Source organism: Delphinus delphis, chromosome 2 (genome assembly GCF_949987515.2).
Source record: "Delphinus delphis chromosome 2, mDelDel1.2, whole genome shotgun sequence".
Classification (NCBI taxonomy): Eukaryota; Metazoa; Chordata; class Mammalia; order Artiodactyla; family Delphinidae; genus Delphinus; species Delphinus delphis.
Window position 1 is genome coordinate 150,515,753 of NC_082684.1, and position 23,016 is coordinate 150,538,768.

At 35.8% G+C, this 23,016-nt stretch overlaps 1 protein-coding gene across 1 annotated transcript in view; it reads left to right on the forward strand.

The window, feature by feature from the left end:
- The window catches only part of DMXL2 (Dmx like 2), a 162,396-nt gene that overhangs the window by 133,773 nt on the left and 5,607 nt on the right, over window positions 1–23,016 (forward strand). The window contains exons 26-39 of the mRNA XM_060005975.1: window positions 1,960–2,036; window positions 3,798–3,928; window positions 5,768–6,016; window positions 9,166–9,344; window positions 13,053–13,183; window positions 13,671–13,756; window positions 14,187–14,388; window positions 15,444–15,561; window positions 18,851–18,913; window positions 20,033–20,119; window positions 20,204–20,325; window positions 21,460–21,598; window positions 22,252–22,312; window positions 22,446–22,573. Coding sequence (XP_059861958.1) covers window positions 1,960–2,036; window positions 3,798–3,928; window positions 5,768–6,016; window positions 9,166–9,344; window positions 13,053–13,183; window positions 13,671–13,756; window positions 14,187–14,388; window positions 15,444–15,561; window positions 18,851–18,913; window positions 20,033–20,119; window positions 20,204–20,325; window positions 21,460–21,598; window positions 22,252–22,312; window positions 22,446–22,573 — 1,773 coding nt within the window. The remainder of the gene's footprint in view (window positions 1–1,959; window positions 2,037–3,797; window positions 3,929–5,767; window positions 6,017–9,165; window positions 9,345–13,052; window positions 13,184–13,670; window positions 13,757–14,186; window positions 14,389–15,443; window positions 15,562–18,850; window positions 18,914–20,032; window positions 20,120–20,203; window positions 20,326–21,459; window positions 21,599–22,251; window positions 22,313–22,445; window positions 22,574–23,016) is intronic.

Here is a 23,016-nt window from a genome sequence, read left to right on the forward strand (position 1 = left end):
GGTAAATGTGTTATACTTGTCTTCCAATTTGAACTTAGAAGAAATATTTTACAGTACTCTTATCTGCTACCTTCTCAGTCGGACTAGTTCAAGACCATTTGTCCAATGAATGTAATTTGAAAGTAAGCATTCTTGAAATTCTCCCATTTGCCACAGCTTGGATGGAGTTTAAGCTAAGTGAAGTAAGTCGGACAGAAAGAAAAATACCATATGTTATCACTTAGATGTGGAATCTAAAAAATGAAACAAATGACTGTATAGAACAAAACAGAAACAGACTCCCAGACATAGAGAACAAACCAGTGGTTACCAAAGTGTGTGTGTGTGTGGGGGGGGCACATTATGGGTAGGGAAGTTAAGCGATACAAACTACTATAAGCATAAAATAGACAAGCAACAAGGATATATTGTACAGCTCAGGGAAATAGAGCCATTATTTTGTAATAACTTTAAAGGGGAGGATAATCTATAAAAATATTGAACCACTGTGCTGTATACCTGAAATTAATATGATAGTTTCTTCTTACTTGTGGAAAAGTTATTATCTTCCTTTAAGACAGGCAAATACTTTTTTGGTAATAAAATTCATTTTCTAGACAGTATTCTTGCCAGATATTCCTTTGGATTCTCCATCTCCTTTAAATGAATCATTAAGTAGAAATATTTATAACTGTTTGCTTAGATGCCAGGATATTATGAAAATATAAGTGCAGGGGGGTATCTTTGAGAGAACCATGATTGATTAGAAATAGTCCCAGAGAAAGTACCCTCATTACTGTCTCCCTGATGACTGTGTTTTGTTGGAGGCTGTGGAATAGTTTGGGGCAATTAGAGTTTTGGCAGAGTTACTACCCCAAATTAAAACTATATCCTATGGTGAAAACTTAAAAATGGATAGATTCTAAGAAACAGTAGGGAGTGTGGCAGGATCTGGAGAGATGATCAGACTTCCACTGTGCTAGCCTAAGTGTATTTGTACTGTACTTTTTCCAATTCCAGTGGCTGATGTCATTTCAGGTCCCCAATATTTTTATTTTTAATTGTTTTGTTTGAAAGGCACATTCAATCTCTGGTAGTACATTCTTCTGAAGGACCCAAGGTTTACTGGTCATATCATCCTATTAGAGACTTCTAATCCATAGCATGAATTAATCTGTATCAGTATTTTAGCAGAGATTACTTAAATTATTTGATAGGTGAATATGGAAATGCAGAAAATGCATTCAATGCATATAAGCTCTAAGTAAACATTTCTAGTTCCTAGAAATTTGGATAAGCTTTCAAAAAGTATGAAACTATTTCTAAGATCCCTTCAAATTTTAAGATTGTGTGAGTCTCAAAATGCTGATTCAGTGTGGCATTGTAGGATGTGGTTTTTATATTATATTGATCATTTTTAAACTTTCAAAATTTAAAATTCTAAGACTGCATTACTTCTAAGTACTAAGTGGGTTACTTGCTTTCTGGAAAATTAAGCATTTCAGACAGTGATTGATATACTTTCTAAACATTTAATTCATTCTTACTGATAAGATCAAGTTTTTAGTTTCATCAAGGAGAAGTTTTCATAAGGCAACTTTAAATAAAAGCTCTAAAAATTCCAAGCTGATTTTGGTTCTGCTTTTTTTGAGTATTACTACTTAGGCTATTCATTAGCAGGCTAGGACACAGTCCCAGCAATGTGAACGTTGGCACTTTGCTTAGGGCCTGCTAAGTGGCAGGCTCACGGTAATAAATATTTGATAAAGATGCATATGAACCAGTTAGCTTTGTTGTGAGCATGGATATTGAATTGGATGAGTTTTATTTTAGAAGCTTTAAGGTAGAGTTAGTAGTCTCATGTAGGACCTAGTTTTATTTACGATATTGCTAGTTTCCTGGGTATTTTCTGATTTTTAACATACTACTGTTGTGTAGAAATGTTAGTACAAAATGTAATTGTGGCTGTTTTGGTTTTAGGTGCACACACTTCATTCACTAGCAGCATCACTTTCTGCATCAATTTACCAAGCATTATGTGACAGTCATAGCTACAGGTAAAAAAAAAAAAAAAGTACCTAAATAGTATTAATACAGCAAAAGCATTAAACTGTTCCAGAGTTATATTAAAGTTCTGCTTCCTAGGGACTGAAAAATCCTCAAATATGACCACCATGTGTACTTTAATAGATGAGAATGGGAAATAAAATAATTATTTGTTTAGTTTAGCTATTACCTAGTAACAAGAGACATATAGAAAATGACAAATAGTAAAGGAAAATTATCATCACCATCTTTTTTTTTGTTTGTTTTCAAAAAAAGAAGTGTTCACTATCCAAAGTAATTTATGATATGAAGTTTTCTTATTTTTTCCCCCTTAGGAACTATTCCTTTTAGTGTTAGATTAGTTTCTGTTTGTTTGGTTTTCAGTTGAAAGAGGAAGAACTTTTGAAAAATGAGAAAGTACATTCCTATCATTGAACTATTAAAATCTATTTTACTTACCCATTTCTGTATGTCTTTAGAAGTGATAATCAATATATGTAATGGTTTGAATTTTTGTTAAATGTCTAATTGCCTTCATCAGTGTATACTCTGTATTTTAATGACTAGGGCAGTATAAGTAGTAAGAAATTGAATCACTTGGAAAGATGACCTAGATTTAAATGGATTGTATTAATAAATGAAAAGTTTGTAATATAAATAGAATCACATTAAATTTATATTACACATATATCTAGATTTTTTTCTTATAAATTCAGCAGCCTCTTGTGGGAAGATTTGTTATTGCATAGGGAATTACTCTCTCAAAATGGCCTGTTCTCTGATGTTAGCCTAATAAGGCCATGTCTAAGTAACTACAAAAACTTAAAAATGTAAATAAGTGAAAAAGAGTTTGTTTGGTTGACTGTGGTCATCTTTTTTTTTTTTTTTTCCTTTGCGGTACGCGGGCCTCTCACTATTGGGGCCCCTCCCGCTGCGGAGCACAGGCTCCGGACGCGCAGGCCCAGCGGGCATGGCTCAGCGGCCATGGCTCTCGGGCCCAGCCACTCCGCGGCATGCGGGACCCTCCCGGACCGGGGCACAAACCCGTGTCCCCTGCATCGGCAGGCGGACTCCCAACCACTGCGCCACCAGGGAAGCCCTGTGGTCATCTTAATGATCAAAGACAACTTGTTTGATATCAGTCACTGCTTAAAATGGCGCCAGATAAGAATCCAAATAAATTTTGTTTGAATGTGTATTTTCTAGTTTTTAGGCTGTGATTGACTCTCCAGGGAGTCAGATTTATTTTCTTCTTTTGTACTTCCCCCACTCCATAAAGATGAGGGAAGTAAATATTTGGGCACATTTGGCTTTAGGACTAGGTATTTCTAAAATAGGATTCTTCAGATTTTAGTTGATGTTTTAATTCAGAGTTGAGCTTGCACGACTTTACAGAACTAAGAAATGCAACAAAATAGTGCCCTGAAACTTTCTGATATATCTTAGTACCTTCGGTAGTCTCCTTACAGCAGACTTTTAAAAAAATACAAATAAGTGAATATAGAAAAGATTTTTAAGTACTAGGTGGCATTTGGAAAAGGTTTTAATGACTAAATGTCATCTGCCTAAATAGAAAATTTGGTATTTTGTTTTAAAAAGCTATCGATAAATATTTGTAACTAATTTAAAGAACTTTCTGAAATAAGTTTTTATTAGAACAGTGAACTCAGTTTTAAGAGTTTTGTTTTAGTTATCTAAAATAAATACGTATAGGGTATAATTGCTTGTTACCTCTATTAAGACCATAAATAACTGAACCCTATTTGTTTTAGCAGTCAGACAGAAGGGAACCAGTTTACAGGAATGGCTTATCAAGGACTTCTTTTAAGTGATCGTCGAAGGCTAAGGACAGAAAGCATTGAAGAACATGCAACACCAAATTCTTCTCCTGCTCAATGGCCTGGTGAGAGAGAATCTGAGTGGTGTTTTTTGTTTGTTTGTTTTTTAATCTTCTATTTGGCAACTCCTTTTTACAAAGCTACCAACTGGTTTCCTGATTGTTGTTGTTTGTGGATTTGGTGAATAGTTTTTTATTTGTTTGGTTTTGATGATGTTTTCTGCCATGGATTAGGAATTCTTAAGTACTGTAATGTTGTCTGAAGACCCAGAAAGTTAAGGCTTCAAAAACCAGCTGTGTTGACCAGCATAAAAAAGCAAGGTTTAACATCCTTCGCAAGGGTGAGCACGTCATGTTTCTTATCCTTAGACATCCCGAATTAGAATCTTAGAGAGCCAGTATCACAGAGCTTTTTTCATAGATATATCAGAATACAGTTATTCTCAAGAGTGTAGATGTATGTTAGGAAAGGAGTGACCATTCTGTGGCACATATATTATGATGTCTGCCAGTCCTCTTCCTCCGGTTGGCTCTTTCTCACTCTCTGTAACAGTTATTTCAAACCTTCTCCACTCTCTTAATATACTTTCCTTGTCTGCCACGTCATTTAATTTTTGCTCTACTTGCTTTATAACTCTGTGGATACATGTTAATGATCATTGTGAAGAGTGGCAGTAGAAGGAAGTGACGGACTCCAAGTGTGTATTTAAAATTCATTTATGCATAAATTTCTCAAAACATATTGTTGTCGTTTTGATATTTTATTGAAATAATTTCAGACTTAACAAAAGTTTCAAAAATGGTACAAACAATTCTTGTGTAACCTTCACCCAGATTCCCCAAACAGTGACATTTTACCATACTTGCTTTGTCATTCACTCCTCCTCTCTCACTCACTTATTGTGTGTCCGTGTGAATATATACTTTTTTCTGAAATATTTGAGGGTAAGTTGCAGACATGATGCCCCTTTACATCTAAATATATCAGTTTATCTTTCCTAAAAACAGACATTCTCTTATTGTACATAACCATAGCACTGTTATCAAATTCAGCATCTTAATATTGATACAATACTGCTCTCTAATCTATAGATTTTTTTGACAGTTTCACATGTTGTCCCACTAAGGTCTTCCATGTAACATTTAGTTGTATTGTCTCATGAATCTCCTCTAATACGTATTCCTCCTTCTTTCTTTGTCTCTCATGACACTGACACTTTGAAGAGCACTAGCCAATTATTTTTTAGTGTCCCTCCATTTGGGTTTTTCTGATGTCTTCTTAATATTAGATTCAGGTTATGAAGAGCGATTGTACCCTTCTCGGTGTAAAATATCAAGAGGCACATGATGCCACTTGGTCCCATTACTGGTGCCATTAACTTTGATCACTTCGTACGGTAGTTTCTGCCAGATTTCTCCTTTGTAAAGTTACTTTCTTTTCCTTTGCAATTAGTGAGTATCTTTTGAAGAGAATGTTTGAGATTGTGTAAAATATCATACTTTTACCCACTAATTATAGCATCCAGTGATGACTCCTGACTGAATCAGATATTACTGTGGGGATTACGAGACGGTGATTTTCTAATTCTATCCATCCTTCTACGTATTAGTTGAAACTGTTCTGTAAGGAAGAGCTTTCTCTTCTCTTCTTTTAATTTGTTTATTCACTCATTTATTATATCAGTAGGGATGAATGGATTCTTATTTTATTCTATAGCTTCTAAACCATTCCTATCATTTTGTTGCTCAAATTATGGAGATATATATATCTCCGTGTGTATATATTCACACTATATATATAGTATAATATAGATACATAATTTTGGTTAAACTGCAAATTTGGATTTTTTTTCCTTCTGGAGCTTTATGCTGATAGACTTCTTATAATATTATATACCCTTACAGGTGTGAGTTCACTTATTAATCTCTTGAGTTCAGCCCAAGATGAAGACCAGCCAAAATTGAACATTTTGTTGTGTGAAGCCGTTGTTGCTGTGTACTTAAGTTTATTGATACATGCTCTTGCCACAAATTCCTCCAATGAATTATTTCGACTTGCAGCCCACCCATTAAACAATCGAATGTGGGCTGCTGTTTTTGGGGGAGGTATAAAACTTGTTGTGAAGCCTCAAAGACAATCCGAAAATATTTCAGGTAAGATCAATTTGATACCAATAAGGTATGTAAATGTAAATAGTTTCCAATGTGAAAGTAAAAGATTTTTTTTAATGTTTTAAGAATTTTTATTTTGAAAATCACTGATATTTAAGGTATAATCACTCTTGTTAGGGTAATAAATAACTAAACTTATGTTAGAATAAAGAATATAGTTTCAGTTTAACATTTTTTGGTAAACCAGGATAAATTTGAGGAGGATAAAAAAGAAAAAAGGAAAGGTAATGGTAAGCAAGGAGACAATGTTAAGGAATAAGGTCATGGAAAAAGGATAGTTTTTAATTAGAGAAAGATTTAAATAAATCCTCATAATCTTTACAGAGTATACCAGTAGTTGGCTTCAGATTACGTTTATGGTAATAGACAAGAAGGCTGTTCCAATCATGCACATGGTTTTTAAATTCCATTTTCTGTCCTCTTTTTTTTTTTCTTATGGACCAAAATAGATTTTTTAGCCCACTTTTTTAGATGGTAGGATGGTAAGATATAGACTGATGCCACGGGAAAGGTTTACACCTTGGCGCTGAAACACAGAAATTGTCTGTCTTAATTCATCCTTAGAAATGGTCATATTACAGATGAGGAGTTAGTGGCACAGAGAGTTTAAATGGCACAGGTTCTAACCTGTGTCTTTACTGCCCAAGATCACATCAGATGGATAGGTTCCTACGTAAGTCAGAGTAAGGTAGGCCGTCTTATCGACTTGCGTTGTCTCCAGTCCCGTTGCATGTGGATGATTCTTAATTTCCATCTTCCTGCCTACTTGTAATCCACTGTAAATTTAAAAGTTTTCCTCCCAAATCACTTCTTTTCTCTTCCTGAGTTTTCTATTATTTTTTCATGGTAGGTAATACATTCATCAAATCATCATGCTTAAACCTCTGAGTACGTATTCATGTTTGCATTTACTTACACCTGCTCTATGCCAGGCTTTTGGGGTATGGGAGTGAGCAAAACAGACAAACCCCTTACCTTCATGAAGCTTACATCCAGTAGAGGTAAACACAATAAATTAGCAAGTGATAATATTTCAGGTATGGGAAGAACTATGATAAAAATAAAAGAGAGTGACTGGACAGAGAATTATGAGGGAAAGGGGATGGGAACAGTTTAGTTAGGGTGATCAGAAGACACATTTCTGATTAGATAGCATTTGAGCAGAGTCCTGAGGAAGTTGGGAATCAGATCGTGCTGATATCTGGGGCCAGAGCATTTCAGGCAGACGGAGCAGTGAGTGCAAAAGTCATGAGGTAGGACTAGTTTGACCTTTTCCAGGAACTACAGTGGAGGCCAGAATGGCTATCCTGATTCAGGGGAGTGTGGTCAGAGATGAGGTAAGATAAGTAACTGGGGCCAAGGTCATTGAGGGTTTCATGGGTCATGTAAAACTATCGTTGTTGTTCTAAAGAAAGACAGGAAACTACTGGAGGGTTTTAAGCAGAGGAGTGACATAATCTGATTTAGGTTTTCAAAAGACCCACTCTAACTGCTATGTGGAGAATAGACTGTGAAAGAATAAAAGTAGGGAGGCTATGTGGGAGGCTCTGGGAATAGCCCACTTAAAAGATAATTGTGGATTACCATCAAGAGTGAATGGATAGGGCTTCCCTGGCGGCGCAGTGGTTGAGCGTCCGCCTGCCGATGCAGGGGACACGGGTTCGTGCCCCAGTCTGGGAGGATCCCACATGCCGCGGAGCGGCTGGGCCCGTGAGCCATGGCCGCTGTGCCTGCGCATCCGGAGCCTGTGCTCCGCAACGGGAGAGGCCACAACAGTGAGAGGCCCACGTACCACCAAAAAAAAAAAAAAAAAAAGAGTGAATGGATAAACAAAATGTGGTATATAAGTACAATGGAGTGTGATTCAGCTGTAAAAAAAGAATGAAGTATTAACACGTGCTATATAGCTAGCATGAACCTCAAAAATATTATGCTGAGTGAAAGAAGCCAGGCACAGAAAGTCACACATTGCATGCTTCCATTTATATGAAATATTCAGAATAGGTAAAGCCATAGAGACAGAAAGCATACTGGTGGTTGCAGTGGGCTAGAGGGAGGGAGGAATGGGGAGTGACTGCTTAATGGGTATAGGGTTTTCATTGGGGTAGTGAGAATGCTTTGCATCTAGATAGGGATGGTGGTCGCACAACAGTGTGAATGTACTGAATGCCACTGAATTGTACGCTTTAAAATGGTTAATTTTATGTAAATTTCACCTCAGTTAAAAAAAAAGATAAAAGTGATTTAGTCTAGTGATGGACAGAGTGAAAAGTGGTCATATTCATCAAAGAGAACTTGAGATAGAATTATCATTTTCTATGACGGGGAGCTTCAGAAGAGGACCAGGTTGACTTCTTTCTGGTTCTCTCATATCCAGTTAGTTCTGAGTCCTTTTGATATTTCTTTTATGTATTTCTCATATCTAATACTTCCTCTAGGTCTTTACCACCCACCATACTAGTTCAGGTCCTTCTTGTGTCAGATTCTTCCACCTTCCTCTCTAATTGATCCTGCAGACTATACCTCATCCTGTGCCTAGTTCAAGACACTTTCATGAGAATTGCCCATAGGATGAGCTCCCAGCTTCCTATCCACAGGCTTGTCCCACCCTAACTCCAGACTGTCGTTGTTATTCCCCTCCCTGACACCTGTCTAGCAAAAGAAGTTTACTCCTCATTTAGCCAAACCTTTGTTCATTCATTTCTGGTGTCAACTTCCTCTTTACACAGTGAGCTTCTGCTTTCTTTTAAGGCATGCTTTACATCCTACATATTCATTCAATGAATCTTTCTTGAACAACACAGCCAGAAATAATCACTCAAGCACTCTTTGTACTATTTGTTGAATATATCATTTATTTAATACACTGTATATAGAATCGCTTGAATTCTTATTCTGTATAGCACATAGGCTGCTTCATTGCAAGTTAATCTTTTATACTCTATCCTCATCTGCATCTCTGCCATGATTGTTGGAAAACTGATGCAGTAACTAGAAAAGTTTAGAAGCACAGATGTAAGTAATTTAGTCTACACTGAAAACATGGCAAGAGTAGGATGAAAAGAAAGGTTAACTCTTTGAATTAATAATGGAAAATAAGGCCAGTTTTTTTTTTTTCTATCTTTATTCAGCACCTCCTGTTCCTTCTGAAGACATAGATAAACACCGCAGGAGGTTTAACATGCGAATGCTGGTTCCTGGAAGACCTGTAAAGGATGCTACCCCACCACCAGTGCCTGCAGAAAGACCATCTTACAAAGAAAAGTTTATTCCTCCTGAACTCAGTATGTGGGATTATTTTGTTGCAAAGGTAAGGGGCGTGAGGAATGCAAGCTTTATGTGTGTCTGTTTTATTAACTCTTAGGTTTGCATCACATAGGAATGACGGGGCAGCTTCTGGGCTGAATCACCATAGTTTAGGCATTAATCTCTCAACTCCAGAAACTGAATAATCATTCAGGAATGATCAGATACTTGAAATGGACCAGACAAATTAAAATCATACGGGACTTAGGTATAAACCAAAAGTTAGTTTATTAACATTTAATCAGCATCATCCTTTTCTAGGAACTGGAATACCTGTATCTACCATCTAACTTCCCTTCTTCTGCTTATCAGTAGTTCCCTTGGTCAGCATGAAATTAGAGCAGAAGGAGATGGATGGGTATTTGAGGGTTTCGTGAGACCATGGGTTTCATGAGGTCCCATGACATATCTCTGTTTCTCCAAAGCAGAGAAAACTTTTCTGGGGATCAGAATACTCATCGTGACTAGATCCAACATAGTCCCATTTTGTACCGTGTTGGGTGTGTGCTTTTCTGCACTTTGTTTTTTCAAGCACATCACCTTATATTGATAGGTTTCCTTCTTTACCTGTGTTCCCTCTTTACATGTGTTTCATTTATACTTCTTCCCACTCCCCAGATTGGTTGGAAGCAAATCCAAACATCATGAAATTCCATTCATAAATATTTCACCATTTATTTTTTAAAAAGAAGGATTTTGAACGAGTACCACACTAGCATTATCACACACACACCACACACACCATACACACCACACATACATACACACACAATTCCTTAATATCATTAAGTATCCAGAGAGTGTTCACATTTTTCCCCATTACACCTTAAATGTTTTTGAACAGTTGGTTTGTTAAATCAGGGTCCAAAATAAGATCCACACATTGCAATTGGTTGATATGTCTTAAGTTTCTTTTAATCTATAAGTTCTACCTCCATCTCTCTTTGTTAAATTTACCCCCCTCCCCATTTTTTGCCCCCAAATTTGTCCTTTAAAATTTCTCAGTGGCTTTTGCTGATGGCATCCCCATGTTTGGTCTTCTGACCATGTTCCCCTGATTTCTGTTTTTCTGTAAAGTGAAAGTTAAACTTAGAGGCTTTATCAGATTCCATTCTGATTGGATAGGGAAAGGGGAGTACAGGGTTACTTCCTAGGTGGTTTTGTGTATTTCCATCAGGAAACTCTCTTTTTGAGATGTTAGTTGATGATTTTTGCCTAAGTCCATTATTTTAAATTTAGGGTAGTTTTAAAATTATGATAATGATATCTTCTCATTTAGTCTTCATTTATTTGCTGGAATACTTTCTTCCATCAATCTATTTGGTTATCCTGAATTACATTTTGAAAGAGAAAGAAAGGATAAGTGCTTTATTCTTTGCTTCTTGTGCCAGTTTTCAAAGTGATGAGTTGATTCTCTAGCATCCTTCAGAGGAAGCAGTGAACTTTGTTTTGTTATTAGTTTTGTTATATTATGGATTTAAACATATTTTATGTATTTTAATCCAGTACAGTTATTATTCTTATGGATGTTCAGATTGTCCCATCTTTGCCAATGAGAGCCTCTTCCAGTTGGCTCCTGAATCTTTTTGGAACTCTTCCAATAGTCTTTGAGTTTCTTTTCTTTCTAGTTTAAGTCATTCTAGGCTAATTTTGCATGTTTCCTGCCCCAGAGTGGGAGCAACCTCCAAAGAACCTGGTTCCTTTTTGTGGGAAATTCTAATTTAGAAACCACAAGTGGGTATATGGGTGCTCATTGTCACTGGGTTTGTCATTGTTTCTAGGTACATATCATTTCTAATGACCAAATAACTAGTCAGCTTGATGAGTATACTGTAGTTTACATAACCATTTGCCTATCAGTATTTGCTGTATTTATTTTTTCATTTTTATAAATAATGCTGAGATTAGTATCTTTTTAGATAAGCCTTGTTCACATTCTGATTATTTCAGATACATATCTGAAATATATATATATATTTATATATATATCTTCAGATTACTGATTTATACTCCCTTGAGAATAGTGAGCATGCATCTGACTTTACCCTCATTAAGTATTCCTTTTTCATTTTTGTTAATTTGATTAAATAATTTTTATTTCCTATTAATGATATCAAAAAATGTTAATGAACCTATTGCCATTAGGTTTTCTACTGTGAGGAATTGACTGTTCATGTTCTGAACAAAATTATCTATTGGAATTGTAATGTTTTTCCTTACTTTTAATGAACTCTTTATTTTTAAGGATATTAACAATTTACCTTACTTGTGATACCTTTTCCAGATTCTTTGCCTTTTAATTTTGTTTATGTTTTTGACATACAGAAGTTTTAAAAAGTTCATTTAGTCATGTCTATCCATACTTTTGAAAAATGATTTATTTGCCTTTTGTTTGTTTTTGACATACAGAAGTTTTTAAAAGTTTACTTAGTCATGTCTATCCATACTTTTAAAAAATGATTTGTTACATTGTTTTTAAGCAGAGAAAGTCCTTTCCACTAATAAATGTTTACTTTTGTTATCTTCTCCTCCTTTGTTTCCTCCACCTTCTCTTCCGCCTCATCCTTTTTTTTTTTTAAATTAATTAATTTATTTTTGGCTATGTTGGGTCTTTGTTGCTGCGTGCAGGCTTTTCTCTAGTTGCTGCAAGTGGTGGCTACTCTTTGTTGCGGTGCATGGGCTTCTCATTGCGGTGGCTTCTCTTGTTGTGGAGCACGGGCTCTAGGCACGCAGGCTTCAGTAGTTGCGGCACACGGGCTCAGTAGTTGTGGCTCATGGACTCTAGAGTGCAGGCTCAGTAGTTGTGGCACACAGGTTTAGTTGCTCCGCGGCATGTGGGATCTTCCCAGACCAGGGCTTGAACCTGGATTCTTAACCACTGCTCCACCAGGGAAGCCCATCTTCCTCCTAATTCTTTTTAACTTTTTAACTCTCTCTTTTTTTTAATTTCTAACTCTCCTGTTGATCTAAAATGAAGTGAAGATCAGACTTTAGTACCCTCTTTATCTTCTATTCTCACACTTATACTAGTTGTCCTTCCTTTCCTCCCAACGACTTAAGATGTTATATTTGTCATATATTAATTTCTTATTTATATACTCTTCTTGGACTATATTTTTCCACTTATCAATTGCTAGACTGCACTTATTTTAATTATTTATTTTAATATCCACTAAGAAATAGTATCTTTCACTTTAGAAAGATTTCTTAGCTAATCTTACCTATTATTTTCTTCCCTATGAACTTTACAATCATTGTCAAGTTTCAAAAAAGGAAAAGAAATCCCCATGGGGATTACCTAAAACCTGTAAATTAAAGAATGATAGTCTTTACATGTTTCAGTCTCCTTATTTAGCTTTTAGAGGGATTTGTAATTTCCTTCACCGTAGCTCTTTCACAGTTTTCATAAAGTTTTTCCTTTGGTATTATGTTACTTAATGCACCTTTTTTCTTCAGAGTTTTTGAACTAGTTATTGCTGATATGTAAGAAAAAGACCATTGATTTAAAAAAAATATTTGTGTCGTATCTAGCTACTCAGTTATTTTATTGAATCTGAGAGTTTTAACCTGATTTTCCTGACTTTCCTAGGTCTAGTATCATTTTCAAAAGAAAATTTTAGTTTAGGTTGACACCATTTAAAATGTTCAATATTAAGTTAGGATAAAAATAACCCAATTATACATTTAAAAATAACTTCACATTTTATTGCAGCCATTTCTCCCTTTGTCTGATAGTGGAGTTATATATGATTCTGATGAAAGCATTCATAGTGATGAAGAAGAAGATGATGCTTTTTTTTCAGATACACAGATACAGGAACACCAAGACCCTAACTCCTATAGGTAAATAAAGCTTTCCTCTTTTCTTTTTGTCTTTTCTTTTGTAGAAGTTCCTGATGTTACTAGTTTTAAGCAACATTACTATCATGAATTTATACAAGAACTGGAATTCTGTATCTTTATTCTGTATCTTTGAGGTACATTGCTAGATAGTAGAGTATTTCACATGCAGTTTCAAAGAATAGCTGGCACAAACATTTTTAGTGAGAAAAAATACATAATTTATTGATATGGTATTAAAATCCCATGTAGCTGTGTGGTAAATCTCTTTCCATTAGGTATTTCAGATAGCGCAAGTATAATACATTGTTGCATACCTTTTATTTTCAGAGACTACAAAGGTACTCTTTTTTAATAGTAAGTTGTTAGAAAAAAACAGCTTTTTTTCTGGGTGGGAGATTGGGCCAAACAGTTGACAGGGATCATTACTATATTCTCATGATTTTATTTTTCAATTAAGGAGAGTTTTTTTATTTGTCCCTTTGAACAGCTGGGCTCTTCTACATTTGACAATGGTTAAGCTAGTACTTCACAATGTCAAGAATTTCTTTCCCATTGCTGGACTGGAATTCTCTGGTAAGTTTGGAATTTGAAAATTAATGTTATTAAATACAACAAATTATCATCAAGTTTCTCTTTACAAAATCCATATAAAAGAACATGTGGTACTAAAAATATACAGCATTGGAGATGTTATGAGGTCTTATTTATCTTAGGCTCCAGTCTGTGGTTTTAATTCATATGGCAAGAATCACTGACTACCTAGAAGGTTGGAAGAAAAACCAGGAAACCAGCGTGGAGAAGCTGAACATTTTCTTAGCTCATTTTAGAAAGCTGGTCTTCTGTTTTGTTCAAAGCATTAAATATCAAAATGGTGTTAGATTAACATTTTCAGATTTATTTGTACTTTCAGAAGTTTTGGCTCTAAGAATTTGGATCTTGTAAATATGTGGTGATGGTCAACATTTTTAATCAAAGTAAAATATCATATTCTATTACATTTTAGAGTTGCCTGTAACATCACCATTAGGTATTGCTGTGATTAAAAACTTGGAGAATTGGGAGCAGATCTTGCAAGAGAAAATGGATGAATTTGAAGGTCCTCCCCCCAACTATGTCAACACATATCCAACTGACCTTTCAGTAGGAGCTGGACCAGCTATTCTTCGAAATAAAGCAATGCTAGAACCTGAAAATACTCCATTCAAGTAAGAATTCTCTTACAATGGTAATGAGAGTGTAGCTTGGTTTAACCTTTTTGGAAGTCAGTTTGGCAAAATAATACGCCAGTAGCCTTCAAAACACTCATAACTTTGAACTTGCAATCCTGTTTCTAGCACTATATGCCAAGGAAACTATCAGAAATCTGGATAAAAAATTATTTTTCCCATATTACCTGTACTTCAAATAGACATACTAATTTTATAATCAGGACAAAACCTTTATTTTTGTCACCATTTTAGGAACTCTTAAAAGAAATGTTTTGGGATAACAATCTACATATTCAAACAAGGTGCTACTGACCTTTTGTCAGTAATTTAATAGTAAACACATTAAGGTTTTTATTGCTGTTTTGATCTTACATCTGTCCATCTAGGCCCCTTTTGATAAGCAGCATGCTTTTTTTGAGGCAGCCAGCCATGATTTAGAGTGTTGCTCATAAGCTTGAAAGAGCAAGGCTTTAAATTTAGCTTGTTAGCTGTTAAAAATGAAATGTGGGACTTTATGTTCATTTATATTCATTGGTGATATGCTGTAACCAACAGAACCAACCTAAAGTATAATTTAAAAAGAGAATAATAAGGGCTTCCCTGGTGGCGCAGTGGTTGAGAGTCCACCTGCTGATGCAGGGGAGACGGGTTCGTGCCCCGGTCCGGGAAGATCCCCCATGCCACGGAGCGGCTGGGCCCATGAGCCATGGCCGCTGAGCCTGCGCGTCCGGAGCCTGTGCTCCGCAATGGGAGAGGCCACAACAGTGAGAGGCCCGCGTACTGCAAAAAAAAAAAAAAAAGAGAATAATAAGAGATTCAATTGACTCTCAGCTCAACCTGTCCATTTAGAGAATCTGTAGAGAATTAATTGCTAGATGAAGGAATGATCTGTAGAACTAAAAATTAAAAGTGAAATAAATTATAAAATTTTGTTGAGCTTAATGCTGTATCTTCTTTGCAATAATGGAGGTTTTAAAAAAATTATCTGCAAATAATGAAACGTTTTCTATAGACTAAAATAGTGTGATATGTTGATTTTTTTTTTTAACTAGATCCCGGGATTCTTCTGCGCTTCCAGTCAAACGACTTTGGCATTTCCTTGTTAAACAAGAAGTACTTCAACAGACATTTATTAGATATATTTTCACTAAGAAAAGAAAGCAGAGTGAGGTATTTTAGAAAAAAATATTCTCTTTTAATTTTCATTTGTTTTCTTTAACGTTTCTAATGAAGCCAGCTTGATTTATTTGAAATTTACTTTTGGTTGGAACTTATTATCTTTCATACATCATAGGTAATAGTTTATCAAACTACAGAGAATTTTTTTTAAGATAAAAACGTACAATTTTTATTTCATAACAATGAAACAACATAGGTCTTTCGACAAATCCTGTATAGTCAGGTGAAAGTGGTTATGTCCTTTATAATATTTGCCTTTGGGCCTTTACATGTAATAAACATTGTGAGGGATGGTTTGGGGAATTTAGTATATAAATGAGTATACTCTATGTTATGATTCTCTGAATATCATTTAAATGAAAATACAGCATAACCCTTTAAAAGCGTTTTTATTTATTTAGCATTTAGAAATGAACAGCATAAACTGTAGAATAATTTTGTGAGACAGATTAAACTACAGAAACACCAAATATGAGATGAAGGAAGATTGATTGCATTTACAAAGTGAGGCAGAGATTCTACATTGCATGGTGATTTTTAAGCTAAACGTAAGTTAATAATGTAATGCCATACAGGGTTCAAGAAGAATCATGAATTTGAGAGAGTCACACTTTAGAACTTAAAACGATCTCTTCATTATAAAATGAGGGGTACACAGATGTTTTATATATAAGCATTTCAGTCCATTTGGCTATTTAATGAGGTAATGAGCAGTTTGGAGAGTAGTGTTCAGAGTAGAGTGTCAGATGTGATTAAAGATTGGCAACAAAAACTATGAGAAAAGAAAAATTAATTATATTTCACTTAGAAAAGTGAAAACCGAGAGGGACAGTCTATGTGGCTCAATTTCCCAAGGTTGCATATAGAACTGCTTCTCAAATGTTCTCCATACCTAGGGCAGCAGAACCGATCAGATTCGTTCTTTTCTTTCCACTACTCACCCACTTACCTGGATGGTCATTGTGGGCAGTCCTGTGAACAGTCATTTATTTTTTTCTGTAGATTTAAAAATTATGTACTTATGTGAGGAATTAGAGGAATGAACTATAGAGATTCTTTTGTGTCTTATAAGCTTATTTGATAGGAAAAGACCCCAGTGGTATTGAAATGATTGATGTAGGGTTTTGTTAGGGGACTAAGAGCCAAATTCATTTCCTCTTTCGTTTAATACATTGCTTACTGCATTTCCTATAGTGATACTGAGTTCTATAAAATAAGATATAGAAATCTAAGAAATAGATTTAAGATAAAAGATACTTGCTCACTTAGGGCTCTGTTATTCACAGAAAGAGAGTTCATTGAAGGATCAATTTTCTGAGTTGTTAGTTCTTCAAATTACTAAACACAGTGATATGCTTTAATTATTCATAAGGTTTCTAGCAGTTTTGTTTTGTTAGCTTGTCAGAGCCTCAGAGTGCTATAGAAAGACTGGGTCTGGGTTGCTGGGACCCTCAGACTCTTGTCTTGCTCTTGAGGATCTGTTGTCTCCTTTCTCGTTTCCCTCTTCCTTAAGCAAGTTTCTCCCCGATTCTGCCCCTTACCTCCCCTTCTTTATGCACCTCCATTTCTGTGCTCTTGGGATCAGCAGCCCAAGCTGTGTGTTCTTTTCTATTTTTCTACCCGAAGAGGCTCTCCATGTACAGGGAGGTGGGACAGAGATAAACTGAACATTTCTTAAAATGCTGTGTAAGCGTTGGTTGGCTCCAGGAAGGGAAGTACATGGCTGGGAGTTTGGATGGAAGAATTTTTATCATGTACCCTTTTGTACCTTTGAATTTTAAATTATTGAATGAAATTAATATCTTGTTGCATGCAGTCCAATAAAACTTTCTGTTGATAATGGAAATTTATGTCTGTTCTGTACAGTATAGTAGTCACCAGCCACATGTGGTTATTGAGCACTTGAAGTGGGCTAATGTGACTGAGGAACTGAATTTTTTATTTTGTTTAATTTAAATTTAAAGCCATATGTGTTTAGTGGCTACTGTATTGAATAGCACATTATCTGCTGAAAAATGGTTTTCATTTACGAAAAAAAATTATGAAAACAATGTGAAAGCTCTTGAGGCAAAGTAAAATTGGTCACTTAGTTCAGAAATATGCAGAATTTATTAAAACTACCCATCTAATAAGAGTGTTTTATCTTTTTAGATTGTTAAATAGGATATTGGTGGTCAATAAATTTGGTAAATTCAGTGAATTGATTAATTAGCAAAACTGGCAAAATAATCCTAAGAATGCTAAAATTGGCTAATTTTTTAAAATTACCTAATAAAACTAAAATTCTGAGAAATGCTGAAATTTTAGGTGTATTCAGAAGAAGGTATTTTTACTGAGTATGTTAGAGAAGACTATTCCACAAAACAGCTTTTTGTGAAATGGATAAAATGTGGCAAACTTAGCCACTTGATTAAAGGCAAATAGGTTATTCTGCAGTTTGACTTTTGCTGAGTTGGCCCTTGCACACTTGTACCATTCCTTCAGTGTCAGCTGCAGCAGCCCTTGAGCAGTTGCACAAGGCATGGAGAATTGGGTCCTGTTGGCTGAAAGAGAAGCAGGCACTTCAGGAAGTATTGGTAGGAATATATTGCTCTGATCAAACCTTCAGAGGTTTCCACAGCACAGCAGAAATGATATTTCTGATTATAGCCATTCCTAATGGCCCTGTCATGAACCAGGAGCAAGTTATTTGTGTGATTTCTTTCCCATGCCTCATCTCATCAAACATTTACTTATAAGGAGAAAATCGTAAGATTATGTATAGTGTAATGGTTGATGTGAATTTTAACCCTTGACTGTCTCTTCATGGATATATTCCTTATGAGTAAGAGTGAAATAATTATCAGTACTTTTAATCTGTGTTTAGAAAAAAATAGTTTTTATTTATTTGAAATAAACCCCTATAGGTTAGGAATCTATGTAGTAGAGGATACATCTGCTTATACAAGTAGGTTTTATTTGTAGAGACTAGAGTTTAAGTTAGAACTTCCAAGTTACATAACTGACATACAAATAATGAATTTTTATTTTGAAATTGCTTTTATATATGTAATACATTAATTTTGCCTGTTTTGCTTTGTGTTGTTTTTTCTGATGACATCACATTTTACTCAGTTTAATTTTTTTCTTGATGTGCTTTTAAATTCATTTTAAAGCTTGCAAATTCATTTTTACCATCTTTAAGTGATGGAGCAACCATTTCAGTTTGAAAACTTTCATTTCTTTTATAATTCCGTTTCATGCATGTGTTTTGTGTTTGTGACGGTGTGGTGTTGTTTAGTCTATAGAAGAACATGTGGAGCAGGTCAAACAAAACTGCATAGCAGAAGATTGCCACATCAAGGTAGTATTCCATGCTCTCGAATTTAGCTCATTCTTTAAAATTCAAGGAGCTAACCCCTCATCTCTGATACTAACCATGACCTGCCCAGCTGGCTAACTAGTCAGAGTGCTCACTGCTCCCACACACCTCACTGGCACAGGGTAGGAGATGCTCCACTGTGTCCAGCTTGATCTTTCTTGCCATTGGTTCTTCTCTTTCTTGCTTCCTTTTCGATCTTCAGTTCTGTCCCTTTTCCCCATCTGTTCTTAAACATGATTGTTTTATCTTGCCTCTTTCTTGATTCTGCCTCTTCTTTTCTCCCCATCACCTTCAACTCTGAGCATTACACCTTCCTCTCATCAATCTCCTTCATTACTTTTTTTTTTAATTAAAAAATATTTATTTATTTATGGCTGCATTGGGTCTTAGTTGCTGCGTGCGGGCTTTCTCTAGTCGCGGTGCGCAGGCTTCTCATTGTGGTGGCTTCTCTTGTTGCGGAGAACGGGCTCTAGGCACGCGGGCTTAGTAGTTGTGGCTTGCAGGCTCTAGAGCACAAGCTTAGTAGTTGTGGCGCACGGGCTTAGGTGCTCCACAGCGTGTGGGATCTTCCCGGACTGGGGCATGAACCCGTGTCCCCTGCATTGGCAGGTGGATTCTTAACCACTGCGCCACCAGGGAAGCCCTCCTTCATTACCTTCTAACTGTTCTTGTATCCAACTTCTTATTCCTATCTCATCACCCTTATTTAAAAATATTTCACTTCTTATGTGACTCCTTTGTCTTTCTGATTGTGTCTTTTTCTCTCACATTGTTACTGCTGTATCTTTGTGCACTTTTGGAAGAGATAAGAGACATTACTGTTATAAATACTAATGAAAATTATGTGAGCTATCTTTTGTGACAGTTACTCAGTATCCTGTAATCACAATGGAAATTTTTGTAATTGGGGTGATTACAGGGCATCAGAGAATCTAAGCTAATTCCACAGCTAATTTTCAACACGCTAAAATTACTGGTACTTTTTTTCTTGCTGCTGCTGCTACTGCTACATTTTCTTCTTCTTTTAAGTTTTGTGGGATGTACATATATCTGTATGGAGCTGTGCTGCGACAACTAAAACTGCTGACGAATGTCTTGTAGGTTGAAGCAGATCTGGGCTATCCAGGAGGAAAGGCAAAAATCATTCATAAGGAGTCAGATATGATCATGGCATTTTCTGTTAATAAGGTAAAATCTTCAGTAATTATAAAGAATGTAGTACTTTGTTTTAGTGAAATTGCTTAAATTATTGACTTTGCGTTTGCTTTACAGGCAAACTGTAATGAAATTGTTTTGGCTTCAACGCATGATGTACAAGAACTCGATATTACTTCTCTTCTGGCCTGTCAGTCATACATATGGATTGGAGAAGAATATGACAGAGAATCCAAAAGGTTTGCTTGCCTTATGTAATCAATTTTAAATGTAGTTTTCTTCAAAAAGAACCTATTAAGTGGTTATGCACTTGATTTCAGTTGTCTTGAAAACTATGTATTTCTTTGGTGAGGAGACAAACATAATTGGTTTAGCTGCCAATAAAGGGCTCTGCTTACATCAGTGTACAAATTACTCCTACTTCTTCCATTAGACCCTGAATTATTCATAATGTTTGAGTCAGAATAATCCCCGACACCAGAGCCTAATGCTAACAACTGCCACTTTGACATTTAACCCCAAAGAAATGTCAGAAGTTACACAATATTCAATAAATTCAGCTGATCTGGATAATTACCATAAAAAGCAGAATACAATAATATATTAATTAGACTGATTGATGAGTCACATTTACTGAGTAATTTTCAGTGTTTCTTCTTGATTATCTCTCTATAAGCACACCTGTTTTTCAGATAAAAATGTAGCCAACTTTACTTTTCAGTAAAACTATGGACACTGCACCAAGAGTGCAGTAATGCTTTCCTATTTGGGGGTTTCTCCTCCATGTTTTCCGTCCCTCTTACTTTTCTCCAGACTCTCGGAAATTTTATGTTCTGGGAGTGGTGCCATGATGGCCTCCCTCATTTCTGTTTCTGTCTCATTGGTATATAATACAACTAGGTTTCAGTCACACTTCAGAGTAGATGTAACCATGTAATATGATATGGCCCATCATAAAAATTACTTTAACATTTAATGTGATAATTAGCACCTAAGTTTAAGAAAACTTTTAACTCCAGTTTCTTTAAAATGTTTGAATCTTATAAATGGGGTCTCTGTACTTGAAGAGAACATACAGTCTTTTTCTATACAGGATAAAAAGAAAATCTGTGTTAAATACTTCAAACATTTGTTCTAATTTGTGCAGCAATAAAATTCTCCCAAACATTAGACTAAACTTATATTTTGCCTAAGGGGAAAAAGTTAACCAGTACTAAAACTGGTGATGATTAGGACTTGTACCTACGTTTTTATTATGGATATTGATACTTTTTTTTAAAAATAAAGACTGTCCTTCAGATAGATAAAAAGCTCTGTAATTGGAATATGTGTTGAGAAAATGGAACTGTCTAACACATGAATGTTTTCCACAGTTCAGATGATATTGATTATCGTGGTTCCACTACAACTCTGTATCAACCCAGTGCAACATCCCATTCAGCAAGTCAGGTGCATCCATCTTCATCTCTGCCGTGGTTGGGCAGTGGACAGACTAGCATTGGAGCTAGTGTGGTATGTTATTTACTATTAGGTATGGTTTCTGGATATGGACTCGCTCAAAAATAGGTTGAAATCACTTTGACATAGGAATGATGCTGAAGATCAGAGGCAGTGACCAGTTAGTATACCATAATGATGATAGCTAGCATGCTGTGGGTTTATGTCAGGTGCATGCTTTTTCTTATAACACTAAGTGGTTTTCATTTTATAGATGAGCAAACTGAGAGGCACAAAGTGGTAAAGCAGAGCTAGAGAGGAATTCATGTCTACTCTAAGTGTTTGAAAAATGCCATCAATAACATTGTTGTTAGTCACTGTAGTTAAAGGGGTCCCATTCTCATGTTCTGCTCTGAAGAATCTGGAGATACTCCTGACTGTCCTTAGGGAGGGGCACTTGGAGGAGAGCTCCCTTTACAACTAGATGAAGCAGCTTGGTATCCTCACAGTCCACACAGACCAGGGCACGCCAGTAAGTGACTGTGCTTTCCCAGACTGTTAGACAAGCGCCGTATATTTAGTGGGTCAGAAAATCCACAACAGGGTTTATTTTAGTAATAATCCAGTGTAAGAGAATAACTGTTATCAGAATTAGAGTTGGCCTGAATCATATCCTTCCTTATGTCTTCTGTGATGCAAAAGAAATTCATTTTTATCTTTTTTTAAAGCTTATGAAAAGGAATCTACATAATGTTAAGAGAATGACCTCACACCCAGTCCATCAATACTGTGAGTATTTTATTTATGATCAAAGGACTGCAAGTGATCTCTATCATTTTGAAGTTGGCTTATAGAATGGGAAATGTTGGAACTCTTTCTTCAGCTTTGTTTCTTATTTTTTGCTTTTCCTTTTGCGTCTCAGATCTTACAGGTGCTCAGGATGGCAGTGTACGAATGTTTGAATGGACAAGACCTCAGCAGCTTGTCTGTTTCCGCCAAGCTGGCAATGCAAGAGTTACCAGATTATATTTCAATTCACAAGGCAACAAGGTTAGTTCCTGGGGGTTACTGCTAAACTTGTCCGAAAAGAACTGCAGATATTTATGAGTAAATAGCTAGTAAAACTAGACTTAAAAACAAATTCAGTCGCTCTGGATTTGAGTTGAGCAGGCAGTCTGATGGTGTCTGTTTATATAGCCCCTTGGCTCTCAAGAAAAGCATAAATCCACAGAATTTTGTGTGGATTAATTAATCATCTACTTACAGATACTACATATTCTGTGAGGGTAAAGAATTCTGTTTCTGTTGAGTGCATTGATGGTGCCTGTGTGCAGAGTCAGGCACCTAAGAGCAACCTTCCAATTTCTTACTAAGTTCTGCTACAGAAGTTTGGAGGAAAACAGTGAAATAGGCATGGAAAAGAATTTAAAAGGTGGCAGGTTATTTACAGTACTTGGGCTTTCTTGAGAACTACAGCAGCAGGAGCATAGGTA